This window comes from Carassius auratus, chromosome 26 (assembly GCF_003368295.1).
Source record: "Carassius auratus strain Wakin chromosome 26, ASM336829v1, whole genome shotgun sequence".
NCBI classification, from domain to species: Eukaryota; Metazoa; Chordata; class Actinopteri; order Cypriniformes; family Cyprinidae; genus Carassius; species Carassius auratus.
In genome coordinates this window covers 12961452-12988159 of record NC_039268.1, presented here as the reverse complement: position 1 = coordinate 12988159, position 26708 = coordinate 12961452, and the positions used below count along the sequence as shown (strand labels likewise).

Genomic DNA, 26708 nt, shown 5'->3' with positions numbered 1-26708 from the left:
GTTGTCACATCTTGTTTACAGAGGATCTAACCCAGCAGCTGACAAGCTCAAGGCATCATCCCTGCTCAATATGCTGTATTGTCAAAGAGTAATTTTGACATATAACTATCCTCTTCACGATAACAATCACAAAAAAATCAGTGAGTGGTTATACAGGTTTTTATTATTATTTATACTTTTGCGGGGCTTAAAGAGAGTTAATTTGCTTCTACAAATTAAAGCTTTAGGATCTTAAAGCAGAAGAAGCAGAACTCAGAGCAAAAAGATGCATTGCAAAAAATCTTGCTTAGTGATTTTGCTTTCCAATACAAATATACAAAGGTCCTTGAATCAAGATACATTTACTGCATAATGAATAGACGCGAAATAAAGATATGAATTCATGTTGAGAAACAAAACTGAGTTTATGCTTAAAACAAGAACTAATATTTTTTCCATGGGGAATTAAAATTTGCTTTCCCATTGATTGAATTTGATTTTTATGACACTATTTGCAGATATATGTTCTTGTTAATCACAAACTTACTTCTAAGCTCCTCTAATTAATATAATATATAATATTAATATCTCATAAAGAAGACGTGTTTAATGTTATTTTGTTATACATTAACAGTACATGTATCTTGATTAAACTTATTTTTTGAAGTGTGATATTAACATATTTCATATTGTTTGAGAGCAGAGCAATTCAAGTCTTAAGCTATTAAAAAGTAATGAAGATCTGTAGGAAGTTAATATTTTCTAATTACATTTAGAAAACATGTTTTCATATTGTGTTCTTTTTGAATTTATCCCTTATATTTTCTATACTTGGTCTTAGAAGGATCTTTTTTATCTTCATAAAACCTCCATAACCCCTGGTTGTAGCATACTGTTATTTCTCTTTAAAAAATGTTGGAATGCTACATATAATATTCCTTACTTCATGAGTTAACAGCTCAGCAAAAAAAAGTAATCATAATTTCAGCTGTTTATAAATTCAGCCAAAAAAAAAAAAACTGCTTTTATTTCTAGCAAATATATAAATATGTTTAATGAAAAATGTGAAATATCTGTTCTTCATGTCACTTTGTAGCCCTTTTATTGGCTACATTTTATGTCCTCATGCCTCCTATGGAAAGTTCACACAGGTGAGCAGGGACTCTGGCCATCTTTCTAGTTTTTTTTTCTCAGAGTTAGAACAAGCATTAATGGTTCATTGAACAAGTACGGAAAGTATTGTTTAGTAAACTTATTTGGATTTTACAAATTATCTTTAAAATACATTATTCTGTAAAATGAACTTTCCTTTTCTGCTGACTTTATTTGGTACTGATGTTTTACTTGGATGAAACCCATCAATTACAATTACAACACAGAAAACATCCGTTACTTGTATATGTGTCTAATCCAAATACTTTACCCAACTGCAACAGCTTCAAGTATCTGCAGGTTTTAAAATAAATAGGGTAATACACATAGGCGCAGTAAATAACATTTGCATTTGAAGGGAAGCATTGCATTGATAATGATGGTGACTGACACATATACTGGGAGCAGGTACAAGAAATTTAGTAGAACATCCTAGAAAGACCATAGTCTGAATGTTTGGCCAGGAGTTTTGGTTAATGAATTTTCCAGTCTCTGATGTTACTGGCTGTCAGAGCTCTTTGCACCTTTTTCATTCCTAGGTTGATTGAGGAGCTCCTCTATTCGTTGAAGGTCATTATCAGTGTCCTGATGTTTCTCACAATTCATTTCCCCAATGAGATCATCTGTAAGCTTGAGACGAGCATTCCTGTAATGGAGACATCAGCTCAATTTTTCGGCTTAAAGTGACTAGTTTATCGATTCTGTCCAAGTACGAAAAGATTCTCTTTCTCTGGTGTTACTAACCATTCAGCGACTCTGAGCTCATGTAGCTCTTGTCTTTCCCGTTGTCTTCTGTCATGCATGGTCTCACCTCCCAGCTTCTGCAGACCAATGATTACAACTCCAGCCGGCAGCCTGTTAAAACATCACGTTAACATCACAAAGAGTCACAATTAAGCAATATCACATAAGCGAAAGTGCTGCTGATATAAACACAAGGTGTGTAGGTTATCACAGTCACGCTGATATTTAGAACAACAAGCAACATAATCTGCCAATGGGGTAAGCAAAATAGACTTATTTCAAACAGAAAAAAAGATTATTTTGCTCATCTCATTGGCAGATTATTTTGCTTGTTCTAAGCAAAAACTCACTTAATTTTGACTTGGCCCCACCATGAAACAAGTTGAATAATAAAAAAAAGTACACAGTCAGTAATAAAATAAGAACAAATAAAACAAATCCCAAGCATTACCACTATATATACACACACACACACACACACAAATGTATACAAATATATAGAAATGTTCACGTTAAGTACACAGCGCTTTAAGTTTATCACGTAGGTCTAACAGTATTCAAGGTACATAATATGATCATGTATACATTAAATATACTTAATCCTTAATATATAATTCATCCTTATTAAGGCAGGCTAGGTAAGTTATTCAGTGTAGAGCAAATTTAACCAGTGACTTTCTCTTTTTCATTTGTTCCTGAATTAACATTAATGACTCACGACAGCAGCAGATATAATAATCTGCTGTCAGACCAAATGCATGGATCACATATTTTCTTCCAACTGTTCACATTAATATAATACTTATTATTAACAATGTACTTAAAAGGATATTCACCAAAAATGGGCATTATGACTTATTTTCTATTTTTTGCCAGATACTTGTACTTTTTAGTAAAAAATTCCACTTAGTATTTGTACGTTCACTTAAAGCAGACATAAACATACTGTTTATACAGCAGCAGTAGTAGTTTTGGTATATTGTATGTGTTGTGTTCATTAATAAATTGACAAACCTCAAAAACTAGCCAAACTAAAATGAATGTGCAGCCAGTAGTAGTTTTGGAATAATTAAAGTGTATTTATAGAAGTATGTCATCAATTTGTTTATATTTTTTAGTTTCAGTTTTCGTTAACAACAGTAACACTAACGAAATGATCTTTCACTGACCCATTTCCAAGTCCAATAACAGTGAGCATGTTAGCGTGCAACAGTCTTCAGACTTTGTAGAGCATAATGTACTATGCATAGCCTTTTTTCACTTTGTTGCACCTGACTGAGGCATTAAGGTCTGTCTGCCGGCACACTGTGTGCTCCAGGTGTGTGTTAAACAGCTGTGTGAGGCTCTTCTAACTTGAGCATCTCTGCTAATGAGGGGAAAAGTGAGCAAGTAGTAATTAACCTAAAACAAGAAGAAATATAAAAAGGAACACTGAAAAATATAAGTGAAAAAGAGCACAGCACAGCTGATAGCTCTTCAGATCAAAGACTTCTGTTTAGCATATGGGTACCTCTGGTAATGAGAAATGAAGAATGGAAAGAGGAGGACTGGAGGAGCAAAAGGGGGGAAGGGAGTTGTTTTGGCTGGGGGATGCAGATGTAAGACAGAGGGTTGCAGGGGAGGCCACAGCTGACTGACAGAACGCCCTCAGAGAGGGAGGGAGATGGTAGTGTGAGGGGGCAAAGAGTGCAGTGTTGCTCCAGGGTAGACACATCTCTCCAGGGAGAGCAACAGCGCTGAGATACACGCGAGCACACACGCACGCACGCACAAACGCACACACACACGCACACACACGCACACACACACGCACGCATACGCACACACACACGCGCGCGCACACACACACACACACACACATAATCTCCCTCTCTCTCTGTTCTACTCACCCCAGTACAGCTCCTATGGCCGTGCCAGCCAGTAGCCCTCTAAGTCCCAGATTCAGCCGGAACACTCCTCCTGTAAGAGCTGAACACAAACACATGCAAAAACTGTCATTCTATCCTGTCATCTTAGTATGTTCAGCAAACATGCTTTTTAACTCCCTTAAATTGAGGCACAGACAGGCCTACTAAAGTACCATCACCCACAGACCCAGAAAATAAGGAGTTTGTGAACTTACCACCTGCAACAGCAAAATGGCTCAGAGCATTTTTGTCTCTGTACACTGTCAGTCCAGTACTTACAGTGCTGGTTAAAAAAAAAAAATAGAAAAAAGATTTGAACAGCATAAAGTATCTTTCATAATTGCGGAAACTTGACAGGCTATTCGTTTTCCTGCGGCAACAATCCTAGTATAGTAGTTCTAAACCTATTATACTGTTTTGAAAAACATCCTGTATGCATTTCTAAAACTCAAATGTGCTGTTAAAATAATGCTGCTCGTTAGAAAGGTGTAGTTTTTCATTTGAACTAACCGGCAGTGCCTAAAAAAATAAATAGATGAAACGGACTGTTTTCAAATAGGTTTCCCCAAACAGTCCTACCACCATTTGCAGCCTTCTCCAAAATAAAACCATTGGTTAAATCATTAATGTTTTCACAAATTTCAAAAAGAGGAAAAAAAATAGAGAGAGACTGACAACGGCAGTCAGAATGGAGAAAGAAAAAGAAAAAAAACATCCGCCAATTCCATAAACACTATATTAGAAAACACCCTCAATATCAGCGTTACCTTTTTTATGCAAAGGTATAAGTATAAAGTTTTAAATTTACATAATTATTATAATTATCAAAATATTTTTTAACTTTGCATGATTTGCGATGCTGTTGAGTGTTAAAATGCGTCATCACAGTCTGTGAAACAATAGGCCTACATGAATTGTAAAATTATAGAATAAGTTCACCCAAAAATGAACATCTGCTAAGAATGTCCACACTCTCAGGCCATCCATGATGTAGATGAGTTTGTTTCTTTAAAGGAAATTTAGCATTAGATCACCTGCTCATTAATGGATCCACTGCAGTAAACTGGTGCATTCAGAGAACAAATAGCTGTTAAAAACATATAACATATATGTGTCAAATCCAATTTCTGGTTCCAAATTTTCAATCAATTTTACTAGTAGTCCACTGTATGAAGAATTTTGGGGTATAATATGTTTACTTTTTCAGTTTACTTTATATTGCTATCCTCACTTACATAAATTAACTATAGTGTCTTGCATCCACAAGTAAAAAATTATACCTGGTGTCTGAAATTCAGAATAATCTTTGGTTTGACTTTATATGGGTGGATTTTGATGTGAGAGGACAACAGGAGATGGACTTTTTCCACTGGAGGAAGTAATAAAATGAATTGTTGGGGTTGTATTTTAGTCATGAGTGATGGCTTGAAGTTAAAAAGTCTTCATGATGGATTTGTTTCATACAAACATTCAGCTTTACACACAAGACATTAATTGATGGACTGGAGTCATCTGGATTGCTGTAGTGTTTTTAATCAGTTGTTTGGACTCTCATTCTAATGCCACCCATTCATTGCAGAGGATTGATTGGCAAGCTTATGATAATGCTAAATATCTCCAAATCTGTTCTGATAAAGAAACAATCTCATCTACATCTTGAACTGGCTGAGGGGGAGTACATTTACTGCATATGTTAATTTTTAAGTGAACAATATCTTTGTCCGACAAGTTCATTTAAACATGTAATTTAATGTTTCACAAATTAAACCTAAACATATCTACACTTACTTAAACATGGTCACAAAAGCTGCTACCCTCCAGCTCCACCTCCAGCCAAAGCGCACAAACCCACGAATAGCTGCATTATGGGCTGAGCGCTGGAGAGATACATATATACACAAAACATCACTGTATGCACCTTTCAGCCCCATAAAATAATAATGTGCATTTCTCAGCTGTACAAAATATAAAAACAAGCATCAAAAAACATATTTTACAGTACTCAAGTATGCTGATGCATTAATGGACAATGAAAGCAGATATCAATGTGAATGTTACATTTGGCATATCAATGAATGAATGTTTTTGTCTTACCACTGCATCCACTCTGTTTTGGTAAATTTCAGCCTGGCTGAGCTGGATGAACCTCTCACGGGCATGCCTTGCTCCTGGCAGGCCTCCATAGACCATCCCAACCACAGCTGCAGCAATCCCACTCTTTACTATATTCCTTAACTCCTCTGAGTACATCTGACCCTCGCTGAGTGGAAAGCAGAACAGAGTCAAAGAGAGGCAAATGCACAATGCCCACAAATGTTCCATAACAGTATCTCTGATACTGTGTGTTACAAATATGGCTGTGCTTATTCAATTGTCAATTAAACCTCATATCACGTGTATCAAACAAGGCCGGTGAAAGGCAAAGAACTACACATTTAAAGTCTTATTACAAGGGCAGAGAACCCAACAGTGTGTTATGTATTGCAGAAACATCACTGATACCTACCTCCTGTAGAAAATATTTTTGATACGATCCCATCCTGTGTCAGGGAAATCTGGTTTACCTAGGTGCTGTGGTAAGGTCTGTGTGGAGGTACTATCAGATGCATGGACACTAGGACTGGACCCCAGAAGACTCAGATGTGAGCCCTCAAGTCCATGTACATCTGTCCCCCCACATGTGGGTGATGAATTCTGCTGGCCTGCAGTACGCATCAACAAGCTGTTCAATCACAGAAACACAAGGCCAGAGGTAAAGGAGTGTGTTTATGCATGTTCATCCACACTGACATCCATGCCCTATGGTTAGACGGCAGAATCATACAGACAGGCTCCATTTAACACCTGAAGCAACACAGCTGTCAAAAAGAGTTTCTGCACCACAGAGGAATAATTTATAGAAGCCTGTAATTGCCAAAATAAAAGTAATTGGCACCTTTTACATCACAATTCAGGCTTGAGCCGATTTCTCTTAATTCTGAGAAAAAAAATAACTTGAATAAACAAAGAATTTAGACTCTCAGCCTTGCAATTACAAATTTACATCTTAAAATTACTTTTATCTAATAATTCTGCCATTTTATTCAGAATTCTGAGTTTATATCTCATAATTGTACTTTTTTGTATTTTATAAAAAGGTATATATATGTCTTAAGTGTCCATTTTTTTTTTCGAAATTAAGATTTATACACCATCTGAAAGACGAATAAATAAGCTTTCCATTGAACATTTGAATCTGAGGGTGCAAGAAAAATCTAAATACTGAGAAAATTACCTTTAAAGTTGTCCAAATGAATTCTTAGCGATGCATATTACTAATCAAAAAATAAGTTTTGATATATTTAAGGAAGGAAATTTTACAACACATCTTCATGGAATATGATCTTTACTTAATATCCTAATGATTTTTGGCATAAGAGAAAAATCGGTAACTTTTACCCATACAATGTTTTTGTTTTTTGGCTATTGCTAAAAATATACAATATAATACATTGATTTTTTGCTAAGCATACTATAAATACAATTACATATGTATGTGCTTAAGGGGAGGAATTTGGGGGACGGGGCCCCTGGGCTTGAGGTCATGTTTTTGGACCTATACCTACTGTACACTACAAATGCCCTCATATAGAACATCATTATGGAGTAACAGAAAATACACAAACATATGCTTTAAGGTTAATAAATAGTACAATTAATATGCAACATGTCTATGCAATAGTCGAAGTTTAAATGCAATATCAAATATTAATTATAATATAATAAACAGGGTGTGTTCTCTCAGTTGAGAGATCAAAACCCTGAAATAACTGAGCAAAAAAGAAAAAAAAAAACACTGATGTTGGCTTATTAGTATTATAAAATACTAGGGTTGTGGCTTCTAGTCTTGGGCTGGCAGGAATTGTGGGTGGGGGGAGTGCATGTACAGTTCTCTCTCCACCTTCAATACCACGACTTAGGTGCCCTTGAGCAAGGCATCGAACCCCCAACTGCTCCCCGGGCGCTGCAGCATAAATGGCTGCCCACTGCTCCGGGTGTGTGCTTACAGTGTGTTGTGTGTGTACATATCCTGCATTTAAAGACCTTATTAACAGTTTTATTAAAACTAATTTTAGGCAAATGATGGAAGGTGCCTTAAGACATTAAATAATGTGCATTTTGCAATAAAGAAAAGTTCAAATAATGTTTAATTATAATTTTACATCAGTATGTCTTAAGTGATATGTCAGTAAATGGTAATGCATTTAAAGGATACTTAGCATAAAAATGTTTTAAAATAAATATTGCATTTGTTTTTTTTTTGTTTTTTTATTAATTAGGGCTTTTATCTCACGATTCTCCAATTTTCTCATAAGAACTGCAAAATAAGAACCCAGTTTTACAATGGAAGACACCCCACAATATCAAATCATAATTAAACCAAAGGTAATATGAATGCTGCTTTGGAGGAAAAATAGTCAAACACGAAGTAGAATTCAACATATTCAAAACAAAAGCAGAGAAGCATGTTTATCGAAGCTAATAATGATATTCTACTTTCTCAAGCACTAACAGTATTCTAGTCTTACGTACTGTGTTTATTTTGCAGTGTGGACAAATGACATCGCTTAACAATTTAGGGTAATTTGCAAAATGCTAAAAAGGAGTAAACTTTGACTGTAAATTACAGTACATATACAGGAGCAAAGCGTAGTAAAAATCAATATGGACTAGTTCTCATAAAATCCCACATTTCTCACCTGCTTTCTTTCAATGCTCCTTCAGCGACCATTACAATGTCAACATGTTCACTTCCTTACAGAAAAGGCCAGGTTTCGCCATCTAGTGGTGGATGACCCGACTAGTTATTAAATCAATGTCTTGTTTATCTTGCTTAACAAAGCAGTCAAAACTTAAAAGAATAATAACAATAATATATATATATAAAAAAACACAGCTTTTATTGTTCATGATTACTTTTATTGAAACAACTGACTAGTTTGAAGTCATAAAAATGACACCAAAAACAGTGAGAATTATCTATTGGAAAACTAGAACATATTCAACATCTCAGTATCAATTCAGCTATGCTTACATTCAAATATGGCACTTAAGTGTGGAATCAAAATGAAAGTCTTCAATATTTTACTACTAACACTGTTTTACTGAGGTTTGCTGGTATGGTTCCATTGGTAGTGACATAGAAGACGTTAAAAATGGTACGAGTTCATTTAAAATCACTAATCATTTGGATCCAGAGACATTTTTTACCACAAAAATTCATTCTACACTTGATCAAAGTAATCTACTGACATTAATTCATGTAACAAAAGTACTGAATATGGTCTTACGGCCTAGAAGACAGGATTTATTTAAATTGGCTTCCATTTTGACACTTTAAATAACTAGCTCTAACTATTCTACTGAAATAACCCATAAATCTACAATGGAAAATGTCTACATAACTTCAAAAGGAAAGAAAATATAGTATAATAGTAACAACTCCACTAAGAACATGACGAAGCCATACAATTTTAAGGAAACATTTTTGTCAGGTCATTGTCTGTTATGTTGTTTCACAACAAGTTATTTTTGCATTTTTCTACACCAGCATTAAATTTAACGCCACACTTCAAACTGACTTCTTATGACCTTAAGAATTTGTATTGAGAGTGATGAATGCTATGAAGACACAGAGCATATTTTAGCGGTGTAATATTTCTGACATCCAGAGGATGAGGGTCTGGACAGGTCTTTTTTAATTAAGGCAGATCACTATATTTTAAATGAACTGATTTTAAAACATTCCTTGAGTCTTAACCTTTGAAGCAATATAGAGTCTTACAGACATTTGGCAGGATTCACTGGATTAACCACACAGAGCTGCCTTTAAACGCTCTTGTCAGCTTGTAAAGATGAAGAGCAAGAATGAAGGCAGACAAAAATGAGGTTTCCCCCATTATGATTTCCTCAGGTCAGAGTTCGGATCTGCTAGCTCTGTGGATGATCTCATTGTAATTCGATTTTCTCTTGGGTTTGTATTTGAGCAGCTTGCTGAAGTCAGTGAGGAGCCTCTCCCAGTAACAAGACACATCCTCCATGCCGAGATGATTCAGAATAAAGTTCTGGCCCCTAAAGAAGAACAGAACCATGAATATTAGTATTAGCACAGACAATGTCTTAAAGGGACAGTTTAGCCAAAAATGAAATTCAATGATTATTTACTCATACTCTATCTATTTCAAAAACTATAGGCACCTTTTTTCTTCTGCAGAAAAAAAAGAAGATAGTCTAAACAATACTGGTAACCAAACTGTTTGGTTTACCAATGACTTCCATTATATGAACAAGAAAAACACAAACATTAAATATCTGTTTATATATATATTCCAGATATTTCAGATATATTTCCAAAAAAAGTCATACATGTTTGGAATGACATGAGGGTGAGTGAACCATGACAGCAATGTCGCTCTCTCTTTTTTTTTTTTTTTTTTTGATGAATCTCTATAAGCTGTATATACAAGAAAAAAGGATGAACTCATTAAAAGAATGAGTAATATGTTACCTCACAGCAATTTCTTCTGCTACAGCATCATGTTCTTTCACAAATTGAAGCAGTTCTCTAACAACAGAAAGAAAAACAGTTTAGTTTTTCGAACATCAGCTGTTCTCTGCTGCTGTTTTCATTAACATTTCTATGAACACATCTCATTTGTTTGATGAGAATTACTTTAACAGGTCTGGAACAGTATGAAGGGGAGTAAACTGAGAATATTTCAGCTGAAGATGTTACACAGATTTCATTTACAATGTACTGACTAATTGTTAACATTTTTTTCCCCCTTGTGATAAATATGTAAAGCTGAAATTGTCCCTTTGATTGCTCATGGTCATGACATTTGATATAGAAATACAAACGTAACATACTTTTGTGAAATTCAAATTATTATGAGCACAAACTTAGATTTGAACCCTCTGTCATTGTTACTAGGCCCACAGATAAAACTTTGCAAAAGTGTGAATGGAGATAATACCTTACATGTGCATGTAAAACAAAGACAAATGTTACAATTTAGTGAAGTATTTATAGGTGTATTCTGCAAAAACAACAAACTTCACCTCCAACGGCTAACATAATTAAAAGCACAGAATGTAAAACACTTTGACCATAAGATCACAACAGGGTACACAGGGGAAAATGTGTGCTAAAGAAAAGTGTGGATATCAGCTAGCCAGAGCAAAATGTTTAAGTTACCTCAGATCAGACAAGTCCTGTTTGACAGGAATGTAGTGAACCCATGGCTTGAGCTGAGGGTAGAAGAACTCAAGCCAGTCCTCGCCGACATGAAAAACCAGCGATCCACACAGGAAAAGATGCTTCAAACGGAAGCTAGCAGCCACACCTCTGAAGTTAAAAAGGTATCTGATGGATGGAGAGAACAAAAAAAAAAAAAAACTATAACAAAATATCTTAAAGCTGGTTCACTGTTTCAGTGCTATAGGTCATGAAAAAGCAGAAATAAGACAGGTATTACTTGTATTCACAGTGGTCAACTAGAGGGATTTCTTTGGCTGGGGGTCTACCCAGAGTGTCCTGAGGAAAAACAACAAAAAAATACGTCAGATGTTCTGAAATGTCTAGAGCAGAAAGATAAAACAAACTGATTTTGAGTTTGCTGAAAATATTAAAGCACCTCTACCATAGTGTTTCCCAAGCCTGTCCTTGTATGTCCCTTACAATCCAAGCAATACAACACATATAATATAAAACTGATTCCTATGGTTGGGTATCGAAAAACGGTTCCATTTTAGAACCAAATTTCCAAATATTGATAAGGTGCGTGCATTTCGATCCTGCTTAACAATTCCTGCGTTTGCATTTAATTTGATTTAAAGGGGTCAAATTATGCTTTTTTAAAGATCCTTATTTGTTGTATTTGGTGAAACAGAATATGCTGACATTCTTTAATGTTCAATGTACATTATTGTAGGTCCTCCATGAACCGCCTCTCTTTCCGACAAGCGTACTCTGATCTGATTGGCCAACTGACACCGTGCATGTGATTGGCCGAACACAGCAAGCACTTGTCAGAAATGCAACGCCCTTTTCCATAATTGCGAGCCTCATTTTTTTTTTAAATTAATGTAAAGACAGTTAATAATGTCCTTAGTTTTACCATCAGTTCAAGCCCGATATGGGAACAGAGTGGTGTGACAGACACAGTGAAGAAGCTCGTTTGTGTTAGTACATAAGCCACAGACGGTTAAGTCTCCACTGTGTGACCCTCTCTCTCTCTCTCTATCACACTCGCAAGCATGCACAAACACACACACACGTGATGCACACACACACACACACACAATACGCAAAACTCAGCATTTGAACATTCAACAGCAAATACTTAAACTAATAACAAAACATACTTCGACAGTAGCTGATTCAAAGTGCCAGATTGTTCGTAGGAAAGTCAGAATAACCTCCTCTCCTAGGTTCACAAAACTTTACAGATCTTCTTCATGCACCAAGAGCTTGTAAAATTCAAAAGAGAAAGGAAAAATGGAAATCGCATCATATGACCCCTTTAAAACTATTAAATTGCAGGAACGGAAAGAACCTGTGCCTCTTTTGCGTGCAGCGCACACAAAGCACGAGTGTCATTAAACAGCTTGAAAGATCAAAGACAATTTTTTTTTTATATAAGTCTTGACTGGATTCGTCTGAAAGAAGAAAGTCATATACACCTAGGATGACTTGAGGGAGAGTAATTTATGGCTTAATTTTCATTTTTGGGTGAACTAACCCTTTAATGAAATCTTATTGTATAGTGTTACTATATAGATGTATAGACCTAAAAATAAGTTTTGCTACATTTTTTTATAGGTGTCATTATATTATTAACATTTTAATCAAGTTCAAATACGAAGCTTTTGACCAGCAAACATTTTTTCCCCATCATTGACACCACATCAAAGGCAGTACAGGCATCACATTTACATTTTTATGAACTTGTAGTTAATACAGTTTTCTGTCACTATTTTGGCACTTTTTTTCTGTTAGTTGGCCATAGTATCAAATTATAAAAGATTTAGGGATGCCAGAAACTAGGCTCAGTTGGGGGACCAGTTCGGTAGCCTAAGCAAATTAATGGTGCCATACTGATCAAGGATGCCTTTTATATGTTAAATAAGGATAAACAAACCTTCTCTGACTTCCAGGCCTGGTTCTTGGTGTACTCGGCATCCACAAGTTCAGGGGCTTCTCTTGAAAGAAGGATCAGAGGGTCCCTTTCTGAACTGGTCCTACAAAGATTGGCAAAACCGATCAGCTTATGAAGAAAACAACACTGCATTTAACTATATGTTGGAAAAGCAACTGACCTAGAGCCTCTAAAGAATCCTTTTGGATCTTTTTTCTTCCAGGGCCATCGAGCAGCTGATCTGAAGTGTGTGAACTAAACATTAGAGATATATAATGGCCTGAAATCAATGTAATGCAGTTAACCACCTGTTTCAAGCATTCTTAAATCTTTGTTACCCACTTTTTCAGATCATCCCTCATGAGGTCCCATCGGCCCAGTCCAGTGGGATAAATGGGCCATACAGCAGGACCTCCCTCCCAAAACGTCCATGCTGGATACATGATGTCCTGGTAGTCTGCCGTCTAAACAATGAACAAAAGTATAACTATAATATTAATAGACATTAATACAATTCATCCTACTAATATTAATTTCGTATATTAACAAACAAATAACATTTTGAATGTTGAAAATAGAAGATTCATGAATGTTCTTGTCATGTAAATTATTTTACAAAAAAAGATACATACATACATACATATATATATTTCGACATTAATAAAAATGAAAGCTATCGAATCAGTCAGTGTTAGTAATCTGAAGGCAGAGGCACAAAATAATGTAAACTGACGTAATATAATTAAGCAGGATATACAATATACTACAGATATACCAATACCATACAATCAAATTAGTAGACTGTTCAGTGGTGCTACACTGGATGTGGCTGTACACACCTTACTGAAAGAAAGTACAGGCAAGACTGGCTGAACCCAACCAGGAACCTGTGGATAGTCACGCACATTAATCACCACCTCCAAATCTGGCAATTGGTTAACCACTTTTAGGATGAAGTGCTCGACACCACTGCATCTGCAAAGAAAGGATAAGTGTCTAATATTCAACATCCATACGCACACAATATGATCATGGTTTTAAAAAATAAATTAATTAATAACATAACACTACACCAACCTTGCTGGAAACATGCAGCTTTGTTCTCTGTACAACTTGTTCCCGATGATTTGGTAGTGCGTACCAACACCTCTGTGTACTGTGTCTGCCATCAACTCCTCAGATATGCCGTTTTTAAATGGCCTAAGGTCATCTTTCAAGACACTGCAATTAAAAGAGTGAAGGAGGAAAGTTTACATTACACAGATGCACGCATCTGCAATGTGTATTCTTTGGTAAGATCTGCTATGAACAAGGGACACTTTATAAGTTGACCTGAGATGACAGCTGCAGTTCTCCTGACTGCATGGCTGGTAATTATTTGTGGCTTCTGTGATCTTCCTAATTAATGACTGCCAGCGTTTGGCTGATGGAAAGAGAAAGAGGGGAAAAAAATAAACATAAAAAAAATCTCTTCGTTCAATATTTTTTCTAAACACAGATTGTTGACTGTTTTAATAGTAAGACGTAGTAAGTTTTTGAAGGGTTGTGTTTAAAGGGAAAAAAAGAGAGAAAAAACATTTCATTTCCACATCAAAATATAATTAATGTCTTAAGCATAAACTCATATTTTGTTCTCAGAAAACAAGACTTCATATAACGTTAATTCGCATCACAAGTAAATGTACGTTATCTTCATTTAAGGATGTTTTGATTTTATAAAACAAGACAAAAATACTGAACAAGATTATATATATATTGATAATGCATAAAACATGTAATGCTATGAATTTATGAATTTGAGACTTGCAAAAATATCTGATTTTCTGGGTCTAAACTCCGCTAATGCTAAAGACGCAGGTAACGTAAAGAAATCTACAGTATATTAAGTTGTGAACGTTAACAAATCAAAACGCGACCCAACAAATATAGATACTTGTCAGCATCAAACCAAATTTGTCTAAGTTCTCACCATTATCTGAAAGACACAATTCAACTCCATTCAGCAAAAGAATAAAAGACGGCATGAGCAGCCATGGCAGCTCCATTTTTCTGCATCAATTAAGCGAGACTTGAGGAGAAGTCGATGAATGTACTAGTATGGTCTGAAACTAGATTAAAAGTCCCCACTTTGACGTAAAAATAATAAAGTATTTTAGTGGATCTCTAGACTTTGGATTAACTAGGGAATTTTAGTAAAGCAATCATGCTGCCCTTGGTTATTGTTATTTAGATGGTGGCAATTTAATAATTCCACAGCCAAAGAACAATACAGTAAACTTCAATGGTGAGTGGAACAGTATGCAGTTTCACTGCATTGTAAATTTTGCTATATTGTGACATGTTTTCAGGTTTAAATGTTTAATGTAATTGTCTTTCAAAAACTTCTCTCTGTAATACTTCTGAACTTTAGTTGTCATAAATAAACATTCCATTTAAGTAAATTTATTCAAATTAAATTGACAAAAAGCACAATTTTTACCAGTTAAGTTAATGGCATTTATTTCCTGAAAATTAAATTATTAGGATTAATTTGGCCTTTAGATCAAATTTTCTGTAAAGGTCAGATACAGCTGGGGGCATTTTGCCCTGGGTAGTGGGTCATTTTTGTTCCAGGGGCAGGGCAAGATGACCCCCTTTCATATTTTACATTTTTGTGCCATTACAACTAAACTGTTAACTTTTAGTTTTTTTGGTCATGCTTAATGAGCCTATGCTAAACTTATGTAAATGTGTTACAATTTATCAGTAAATGGACATTGTTCTTAAGGGGGGCTTCTTCCATCTTACCATCCTAAAATGGGCCAAAATCCGGAGATTATGGTTTGATCTTTTATTTTTATTTGCATGCTATAAAACTGTCTACCTGTTCTGTCTTCCTCCCATCGTTTTTGCCATCTCCTCCTCATTTGTTGTTTAATTATTGTATTATTCAAGATTTCTTATCTTCTGTCAACATTTTCCTATTAACCTGTATTCCTATTATACTATCAGAAATAAATAAATAAATAAAAATCACTATAAAAGCTGTCGCTAGGGTGGCACCTTTCGAAAGTTACAAATAGGTACCATTAATTAAGATACTAACATGTACACTGTAGTTACTAATTTGTACCTTTAAAACCTTTAAAACTGCTCCAGTGCCAGCTTTTGTACCTTTTTTTTCTGAAAGTGTATCCTAACTGTAGGTACATAGGACTCTTCGTCATGGTCTCAGATGACCTAAATGTAGTTTTTTTTTTTTTTTTTTTTCACAATGATTATCATCTACATGTTGAGGACCTGAACTGTCGTTCCCTATGGCACTCATGTCTGTCCTCTTTTTCTTCAAATCATGATTTATTTTTAGCTTTTAAATGAGTGGGTCACGAAAAGAGGCCTAAATTCACCAGGGGAATACTCATTGGAACATCTATCAAATATCTTATCCTATCATGTCTTTGCGTAATTGTTGGGGAGAGCTGAGGTGGCAGAGGGAGGAAGATAGCATAAGATGTTTTTTAGTGCTGAAGAACTACACATTGAGTCTCATTTTGTTGGTTAGCCTCACTGTTCTGCAGGATCTTACCTGGACTTTTTCCATCAGTCTCTTCTTTTCATTCACCTGTTTAATCATTGTTATGCTGTCTGTCTGGCTTGTCTTGGTTTCCTGCATGGATTTTCTCCTGTACTCTTCAGCAGAGGAGGGTCTGGAGTTTCCCAGTCTCGATGGAAAGGTCAGAGTTCTTAATGTCAATGAGAGGAACTACAAGAAGGCATTAAAGAAGTATGACATGATGTGTTTGCTGTATCACGAACCCCTGCCTTCAGATAGGGAGCTCCAGCAGCAATTTCACATGGGGGAGATGGTTCTGGAGGTAAGATATTATTGAGAGAAAGAGGCAACCGAGGAATTTGGTGGATGAATAAGGACAGATTTATTTAATGGAATATTTTTAGAACATACCAGAGAGCATCATATGTATTATGATGAATTTTTATTTGGGTGGGAGGAGGTATCACACACAACAGGTGGAAACTGGCAGGATTTTTTTTATTATTAATTTTAAATTCATTTTAATTACAAAATTAACAGTTTAGCTTTAATTTTAATCTGATATTTAAAACATGAAATAATATCAGAGAAGACACCTAAATAAATTTTGAGTCAAAGTCACTTAAAATACCTTGTAGTTTAAAATCTTCTGACATGACAAGGTTAGTTCAGGTTGTAAGATATTTTTAGTAGTTTAACTCTTTTTTTATTGGTGTTTTAGGTTGTAAGATATTTTACCTTTAAAAAAAACGGTACACTCAAACCTGTTTTCAAGGTTTATGAAATATGTATTTTTTTATATTTTATGTTGGAGCTTTTATTGGATGGTCATGTTAGGTACCTTTTTGAAATGAAACTAAATTACAATTGTATTTAAAATGGTATGAGAGTTTTTTGTATAATATATTTAGTATGATGCAAGGATTGCATTTATACCAACTTGGCACATTCACTTAAATACGATTTTTACATTTTTAAAGAGTTTTCTTTTTCTATTTTGGACATTAACCATTTGTCATCGACAGTGTCCAGTTTCAAACCAATTTTTAAACCTAAGTGATCTGTGGAACATGCATATGTACCCCCAGTTGGAAATCATTAACTTATAAAATATACTTGAAAATACTAGATCTGAGGCTTTTCAGGATAAGCAGCTGAGTTTAATATATAAACCTGAATATCAAAAATTGTTTCAGATGCTCCATAAAAAAGCTTGATAGAGTAACAATTGCCTGCCCGAGTGTGTCAGACATCTGCTTTCTGTGTCTAGAGAGTACCTGATGTGCAATTTAGTGTAAAGACTGACCTGATTTGGAGGCTGACAAAAACACTAATGCTGGGTTTACTTAAGATAACAAAGTTAATGAAGTATAGATTGGACTATATGCAGATATCAGCCATAAATTACACAAAACTTTTCCAGGTTTATGACTGTTTAGATATACAAGTGTTGGTCCAGACTAAATTGCTATTATAGACAAGAGTTGTGTATATAATTCTCACACTATGAAGGTACTGATATGTCTCTTCCATGCATCACCAGCTTGCTGCTCAAGTTCTCGAAGACAAGGATATTGGTTTTGGATTGGTAGACTCATATAAAGATGCTAAAGTTGCCAAAAAGCTTGGTAAGAGTCACTGTGCTAATTACATTGCTTTTTAGATAAAGTTTTCTTACTTTACAGTTTCGGTAAAAAACACTTCATATGTCTTGACATTGTTGAGGTTTGACACACAGCATCCTCACTGAATCATGTGATCTTTGTCCGTTAGGACTGGAGGAGGAAGGAAGCATCTATGTGTTTAAGGATGAAAGAGTGATCGAGTTTGATGGAGAGCTCTCTGCAGATACACTGGTTGAATTCCTGCTAGATGTGAGTGAAATTTGTGCATATACTGTGGCTGTGCTTTTTGATATATTGTTTAAACAGCTTTTAAGATTATGGATCTTGCTAACATTGCTCTTTAACTGCAAAAGTAGTAAACTGCAATTGTTACTTTAAAGAGTAATTTCTACATATTAATCCTATATAAAGAAGATTGGTGTTATACATTAATGTATTAAAGCTGATTAAGCAATATTAATTTTTTTTTAATATGAATAATGTTTCTGGCTTAACTTTTCAGTTAATTTTCATAATGTGTCTGTTCTACATCATTATTCAGCTGCTTGAGGACCCAGTGGAGTTGATCAGTAATCCCATGGAACAACGTGCCTTTGAGCGAATGGATGAAGACATACGCCTAATCGGCTACTTTAAGGGGGAAGACTCTGAACGTGAGTGGCTTTTTTGCTTACCAATATACTCTATATATATACAATATACAGATATGCTCTAATCAGTAACGTTTAGGCTCCACACAAACCACACAATTGATATAACAATCCAATCCAAGTAGGCCTCCCCGGAACATGATTTCTATTGAAGGAGACCTCGATAAAGATCTAACAAAGAAAAAAGTAAAGTGTGAAAAAATAACTTGAACCAAAATGTGATGTACTGTGACAGTACCCTGTTTTTAAAATGTGTGTCAATGCGTCTTAACATAAGTCCAAAAAAGGAGGGAAGGAGGGAGCTTATAAAGTGATTTTGGAGCTGGCAGAAGCATCAGGGTAGAACCCAGGAAGGAAATGATGACAGGATGAGCCAAGGAGTAGATGTCAAGGGGATCAAAAGTGACCCTCAACAGAGCCGCTAGGATGCAGTACCATGGTGTAGTCAGGAGCCTGACCAACTGAGGTGGAGACAAGCCAAGGCAGATACTAACTAATGAGCCAAAGACCCAGGGAGACTCCTGAGACCCTGAGAGTCAAGGCTGATGGGGACTCAGCAGGCCAGGCCAGAGCTGGACGCATTGAGTACTAAGTTGAAGCTGGATGGAAGGAGGAGCCTGGCATAACAAGAGGGATGGAGGGATGAGGCACAGCCAAAAGACTTGAAGACTGTGGTGGAAACTGGTCAACAACTGATTAAGCCAGAGTCAGAGGGACGAGGGTGCCTTGTGGAATCTGTGGAATGACGGAACTCTGTGGAGCCCAGGGGGAGCCAAAGGGTCAGAGGGCCAAAGTGGAGTCCAGGGCTAGGAGGCCTGGGTGTAGCCAGGGGACAGAGCTGGAGACCTGGAAGCACTCTCGCCAGTGATTCGTGGGATTTCCCCCTTTCTGGTTAATGTATCCCTGCCTCTGCTTAATTATTTTTATCCCCGGTGGGGATAGACGGATCACACAACTTATCATGGATCCGTGGTTTGATTAAAGTCAATTTAATTTTAAAATGTGCTACTTTGGCTGACTCTGATATAGCTGCCGCGCAGCCTCTCTGTATACACCACTCTGCAGACAGACTTGCTCAATGTCCTAATCTGATTGGTTACACCTCACGAGTAATAGCCTATCAACACTTGCGAGACGGTTGAAGCCGGTCCGCTGGGCAGTGGAGTTGCCAACTTGGCGACTTTGTCACTAGATTTAGCAACTTTTTTCCCAAAAAGTGACTAGCGACAAATCTAGCGACTTTTTGGGCAATCATTATTTAGTCTCTGAGACTCTCTGGTCCTGCCACACGAGCGCAAAGTCCTCTCTCTCTGTAGCCTGTCTGCTGTGTTCAGCGAGCGCAGAGAGCAGCTCTTTCTGTAAAAAAAAAGATATTCTGTTGCTTCTAACTCTATTTTACAAGCAATTATAGCCGACATCAGTCACAGCACAACCACTGACTTTATTGTATGTGTATTTGATTTCATTAGTGCAGATTAATGTTTGAGAGCTGGTTATGTACTGTAGTCTTAATGGACCGCGTTTCAGTCATCATAATATTCATTCCATTGTCTGACAACAGAAACATTAAAATATAGTAATAAAAACAATTTTATTGAGAATTAAATTAAATGGCTAAATTAAATTGCAATATGTGAACACATTTACGTCATAAATATGCTAATTAGCGCATGATTTAGTTCTCATGATCGCACCCTGGAATCAGGCCTGAGCAGAACCAGGGATGATATAAAAGACTTAGGGCTGGGCGGAAATAGTGGGGAAGTGAGGTTTTGGGGAAGAAATCCTCATCTAATATCACAGAGACCAGCTGCAGCTCGCCCCTCAGCAATGGGGGTATGGTTGTGGCACCACTCCATGCTCTCAAGCTCCATGAGCATGCCCACTGGAAAACACAGTGTTGCTGGCTCTCGCACCTCGTCAGACTGGTAGGCCAGCTTTTTCCTCTGGGACAGATATGTCTGCAGGTTTTGGCTCCACAGAGGGCATAAGCTCTGGCACATGGTCTGTGGTGGGCATCAACTTTGGCTCTGGGTCTGTGATGGGCTCTGGTTCAGTTTCCATGGAGTGATCAATGATTTGCTGGATGGGCTAGACTTTGGGTGGGTAAAGATCTTCTTCTCTCTTGCTGATGGTGAAGTGGGATCCACATTGGAGAAGGACCCAGTTCACATATTCCACAAACGTCTCTTGAGGAGCATTTCCAGGCAGCCATGTCTTTATCTGAGCACTGATTCCTTCCCCTCAAACAGAGTGTGTCGTTCTCATTACGAGTGAGAGATGAGCAATGTCCAAAAATCTCTGTTTGTACTCTTCAAGGGAGCAATCTACCCGGGAGAGATGGAGCTGCTAGATTCATATTGTATGTAGGGTTCCATCTATCTGTCACGTCATGGTTGTAAGCAGGTATAAAAGAGCAGGATCTAATTGCAGCTGCCTCAGTTTACTCAAACACTCAAAAATAACAAAGTTACTCAAATATCAAATATTCTCAAATATCAAAACACTTGAAAAAAAAACAACCAACAAAATGTGAACAAAGATTATAAAATATATCTATATAAATATAAACAACACAAACAGAGTGAAAGAATTCAGAAAAAAATGTTTGATGAATTAATCAAACAGCAATGTTAACTAAAGCAAACAAAGGAAACAGAACAGGAAACCAACTCAAAGTCAAACTCATACCAAAACTTGATCTACCATTACACCTAGTGAGAATCAGCAAAAAGTAGAGAAAATGTAATGCAATCATTCTTAAGTAGCAATTTTGAAATGTACACATGATACGAGGACTAATTACAGTATGTGTAATAATTAGTGCGTGTTTGACATGAATTATGGCCACATATTTTTAAAACAATTTCCAAACAAAATCTTTTCAAAAGCAACTTTTAGACACTAAAAGTGTCTTCCAAGTGTCTTCTTGAAAAAGAGACAAAAATTAAGTCTGGGCTCCAAAGCATTCATGATTTACAGTTTAAGTGGGAAATTTCATTTTCAGGTCTATGGGTAACACTTTAGAATAAGGTTCCATTAGTTAATGTTAGTTAATGTATTAATTAACATGAACAAACAATGAATAATACATTTATTACTGTATTTATTCATCTTCGTTAATGTTAGTTAATGAAAATACAGTTATTCATTGTTAGTTCATGGTAATTCACAGTGCATTAACTAATGTTAACAAGCACAACTTCTGATTTAAATAATGCATTAGTAAATGTTGAAATTAACATGAACTAAGACTTATAAATGCTGTAGAAGGATTGTTCTTGCTTAGTTCATGTTAACGAAAGTAGTTAACTAACATTAACTAATGGAACCTTATTCTAAAGCGTTACCGGTCTATGTGCTCAAAAAGTTAACAAACAGGTAATGAAAGGATGACTATTGCGTAAAATTAAATCTCCCAAATACCAAATATTAAATAAAAAAACTATGATAACATCACAGACTATTAAATGCTGCCTAATTGGTCAAGGAGATCAATACAGTGAGCCATTCCCTAAAAAGTCACAGAAAATGACAAAAAAAGGCTTAATTTCTTTATAAGACTGTTCTTCAGCTTTTATTAAAAGTACCATTTTAGCTGGGAAGACATTGCTGTGACCTCTGGTTATGTTGTGAGAGCAGTAGCTGTGTAGTGCTTCAGCACTGCCACTGTTTGCCATGTTATTACAGTTTTTTAGATTTGTGTTTGTATTTTTCTTATGTTCTTTTTATTTCTCAGATTATAAGGCTTTTCTGGTGACTGCAGAGAGGTTCCAACCATATGTGAAGTTTTTTGCCACTTTTGACAAAGGGGTGCGTACAGTCCATTCCTTATCAATAACAAGAATGAAAACAATGAGATGTGCTATTCTGATATAGAAGAATTTGTATTTATAATCACAAGAGTTAGAGGATACTTCCGTCTCTTCCATCTCTGAGGAAAAAGGATTATGTATTGGCTTAATTTGTAATTGTTTCTTGCTGCAGGTGGCTAAACAGCTGACACTAAAAATGAATGAAATCGATTTCTATGAGCCCTTCATGGACGAGCCTGTGACCATTCCTGGCAAACCCAACACAGAGGAGGAGATAGTGGATTTTGTTAATCAACACAGAAGGTGTTATCAGTGGCATCTTCAGAACTTTGCCATTGCCAAAGATCATCTAAAATATTAATTTTGATTCTAAAAACAGTGTTTGATCTTCACTCAGGCCTACTCTGAGGAAGCTTCGTGCTGAGGACATGTTTGAGACTTGGGTGAGCAAGACTGGATTGTGGGAGTGTCTGTAGGCCTATTAAAAGTTAACTGTCAATTAAATGGCTGGTAGTTCTTTACTTGATCTGTCTCTGCTCAATCAACAGGAGGATGACATGGACGGAATACACATTGTGGCCTTTGCTGAGGAGGAGGATCCAGGTGTTCAATTCTTTATAACTGAGAACAAGCTGAACATTTCTTATTGCCATTACCAAGACATGATTTATTATCACAGAATGATTGTCTTAATTGCATTTACATTTAGTCATTTAGCAGACGCTTTTATCCAAAGCGACTTACAAATGAGGACAATGGAAGCAATCAAAAACAACAAAAGAGCATTTATATAAAAGTGCTATAACAAGTCTCAGTTAGCTTAAACGCAGTAGCAAGGACTTTTAAATAAATAAAAAGAAAACAGATAGAACAGAAAAACAATAGAGCAAGCTAGTGTTAGAGGTCTTTTTAAATAATTGTATAATAAATGAAAAGAAAATAGAATACAAAAGGATTAGAAAGTTTGTTAGATTTTTATTTTATTATTATTATTATTTTTTTAATAGAAAAATGTAGAATAGTGAGTGCTAAATTTAGAGGGTCAAATAAAGATTAACATTTAACATTTCATTTGTGCTTATTCCTTTTTCATTTCATATAGACGGTTATGAATTCCTGGAAATTCTAAAGGAGGTTGCAAGGGACAATACTAAAAACCCAGATCTCAGCATAGTTTGGATTGATCCTGATGAATTTCCTTTGGTGAGACGATATTCCCTCAATTTCCACACAGTGTTTCACTGCTTTAACTTAAACTTTGTGTCCATATTGTGATGGTTAATTTGTCTTCAGTTAACTACATATTGGGAGAAAACCTTTAAGGTGGACCTTTTCAGACCCCAGATTGGTGTGGTGAATGTGACTGATGTGAGTAACAATTTCATTTGAAAATGTCTCTTCATCCACATAACATATTCATGATCTACAACACAATAAACCATCTAATCACATATTTTACAGGTGGAACAACTGCTGAAATATTTTACGTCTACAATAAAATAATATACAGAACTACATAACAGTATATTACATACACAGATAATAATAATAATAATAATAATAATAATATATTAATTTCTGTATAATATACAGAAAATAATATAACATTGCTGCACATATTTGAAAACCATATGCTTCAGCTTTATGCTTTCAAACCATATGCCGCCAGAATTTTAACATAAGACCAGTGGTCAGCTGCAAAAATTACTTGAATAATCTTAAAATATATTTTTTTTTTCTTAAAGGGTTATGTATTTTTTTTAAGTCAGTTAAATCAAATCTAATTTTAATTTGAAAAGTAGACATTCCTCATTCGCTTCTAAAACAGTCCATTATGCTGCTTGATAATGCAAACAATGAATTATAAACAAACTGTTAAATAGTTTGTTCACGGCACTTTTTTTACTCTTATATTTAATTACCTAATGAATCAGAAGTCTCACACATTCACAGAAAATAAGGTTCAAAGCCTAAATATTCTGTATTCTTATCATCTTTTACTTGTGTGTGTGTGTGTGTTGACCAGGCTGACAGTGTGTGGTTGAACATGCCTAATGATGAAGCTTTACCGTCAGCGGAGGAGCTGGAAGACTGGATAGAGGACGTTCTCTCTGGAAAGGTCAACACTGAGGATGATGATGATGATGATGATGATGACGACGACGATGACAATGATATCAATGATGATAGTAGTGATGAAGACCATTATGGGGATGATGATGATTATGATTAAGTGGTATATACAAAAACTACAACAACATAGTTCTGTAATGATCTTGCTGCAGATTGTATTGATTCTGTTAATTTTAATGACTGATGGTTTATTAATTACAGAGTTGACTTGATTATAAAACTGTCTGCATTGCCAGCAAGAGACATTTGATAAAGCAAAAACCTAAAAACATATAATGACATATTAGAATTCTGGTGCTGTATATTCATCTGGAACTGTAATATGGCTACAAAAAATAAGTTGTTCAATAGTATTACTTGTGAAATTCATAGGACATTTGAGATGTATCAACATGTATTATTCAGTTATATAATCTGTTTCTATTAACATTGCTAAATGTACCTGTATTTCATGTTTGGTGGACAAATTTGTAAAAATAAGCTAAATCTTAAGTTTCTTTCCAGCAAAAACGTAATAATAATAATAATAATACACATACATAGAAAAATAGAACAGTTAATGTCATGTATATTTATCCGTACATATATCTTACACATAATTACAGACAAAGATATGGAAAGAAGTAAAACTTTAGTTGAAATTTGATTAAATCTGATTATATGTCCTTCTGGTGGCATCCAGCAATACCCTAATTTGTAAAAACAAGTTTTCTGTTTGGATTAGGTTATAGTATTTATAAGTAGCTGTGTATAAAAAATACCAGAAGTCTATGTACTGTCCCTATTTAAACTACCAGTAAAATATTTCTGAACAGTAAGATGTTTTTAAAGAAGTACAGTAAACTAAACCATTATTACGACTATTATTAATATTTAAAACAATTGAGTTTTTTTTTTCAGGATTCTTTGATTAATAGAAAGATCCAAAGATCAGCATTTATCTGAAATAAAAAGCTTTTGTAACATTATACACTATAGCATTCAAAAGCTTGGCGTCCGTATAATAATAATTATTATTATTGTTTTTTTATTTTTATTTAATAATAATTTTTTTAATTAATACTTTTATTTAGCAAAGATGCTTTAATTTCACACACACACACACACACACACACGTTTGTTTTTTTTTGAAAAGTGGGGACATCCCATAGGCGTAATGGTTTTTATACTGTACAGACTGTATATTCTATCACCCTTCACCAACCCTACACCTAAACTTAACCCTCACAGGAAATCTTGTGCATTTTTAATTTCTCAAAAAAGACTCATTCTGTATGATTTATAAGCGTTTTGAAAAATGGGGACATGGGTTATGTCCTCATAAGCCACCCTCTCCTTATAATACCGGTGTCATACCCATGTCATTATACAGAGTTGTGTCCTGATATGTCACAAAAACAAGAGCACACACACACACTTTATTAGGTACACCTGTCCAATTGCTTGGTAACACAAATTGCTAATCAGCCAATCACATGACAGCAATTCAGTACATTTAGGCATCTAGATGTGGTGAAGATGACTTGCTGAAGTTCAAACCGAGCATCAGAATGGGGAAGAAAGGGGATTTAAGTGACTGAACGTGGAATTGTTATTGGTGCCAGAAGGTCTGGTCTAAGTATTTCAAAAAATGCTGATCTAGGGTTAACAGAGTATGGTCCGAAAAAGAGAAAATATCCAGTGAGCGGAAGTTGTGTGGAAAAAATGCCTTGTTGATGTCAGAGGAGAATGGCCAGACTGGTTAGAGATGACAAAGGCAACAGTAACTCAAATAACCACTCGTTGCAACCAAGGTATGCAGAATACCATCTGTTAATGCACAACACATCGAACCCTGAAGCAGATAGGCTAAAGCAGCAGAAGACCCCACCGGGTGCCGCTCCTGTCAGCTCAGAACAGGAAATGGAGGCTACAATTCAGACAGGCTCACCAAAATGGGACAACAGAAGATTGGAAAAATGTTGCCTGGTCTGATGAATCTTGATTTCTGCT

At 35.6% G+C, this 26708-nt stretch overlaps 3 protein-coding genes across 5 annotated transcripts; 1 reads left to right on the top strand and 2 right to left on the bottom strand.

Annotated features, from left to right (window-relative positions):
- Positions 1-142: 142 nt before the first annotated feature.
- LOC113044358 (complex I assembly factor TIMMDC1, mitochondrial-like) lies at positions 143-8594 on the bottom strand. The gene is made up of 8 exons (XM_026204292.1): positions 8522-8594; positions 6289-6504; positions 5877-6042; positions 5571-5659; positions 3998-4065; positions 3765-3843; positions 1876-1986; positions 143-1777 (listed from the first exon to the last, which is right to left on the bottom strand). Exons 1-8 carry the CDS (start codon positions 8551-8553, stop codon positions 1630-1632), a joined length of 909 nt encoding a protein of 302 aa, XP_026060077.1. The 5' UTR covers positions 8554-8594; the 3' UTR covers positions 143-1629.
- A 125-nt stretch (positions 8595-8719) lies between these two features.
- Positions 8720-15072, bottom strand: poglut1 (protein O-glucosyltransferase 1). The gene is made up of 11 exons (XM_026204291.1): positions 14931-15072; positions 14294-14384; positions 14039-14182; positions 13801-13936; positions 13304-13425; positions 13143-13202; positions 12965-13064; positions 11300-11358; positions 11020-11187; positions 10330-10386; positions 8720-9893 (listed from the first exon to the last, which is right to left on the bottom strand). Exons 1-11 carry the CDS (start codon positions 15004-15006, stop codon positions 9737-9739), a joined length of 1170 nt encoding a protein of 389 aa, XP_026060076.1. The 5' UTR covers positions 15007-15072; the 3' UTR covers positions 8720-9736.
- Positions 15073-15093: 21 nt separating this feature from the next.
- LOC113044356 (calsequestrin-2-like) lies at positions 15094-25590 on the top strand. 3 transcript variants are annotated; one of them, XM_026204290.1, is made up of 12 exons: positions 15094-15245; positions 16640-16815; positions 18037-18121; positions 18267-18367; positions 18660-18771; positions 22508-22581; positions 22756-22886; positions 22981-23026; positions 23132-23186; positions 23686-23786; positions 23877-23951; positions 24610-25590. In XM_026204290.1, the coding sequence occupies exons 2-12, from the start codon at positions 16732-16734 to the stop codon at positions 24814-24816; spliced, it is 1071 nt and encodes a 356-aa protein (XP_026060075.1). In that variant the 5' UTR covers positions 15094-15245; positions 16640-16731; the 3' UTR covers positions 24817-25590. The 3 variants fall into 3 exon arrangements, with proteins under 3 accessions (XP_026060075.1, XP_026060074.1, XP_026060073.1); XM_026204289.1 differs by having other exon boundaries at positions 16637-16815; XM_026204288.1 differs by lacking the exon at positions 15094-15245 and having other exon boundaries at positions 16388-16815.
- Positions 25591-26708: the final 1118 nt, after the last annotated feature.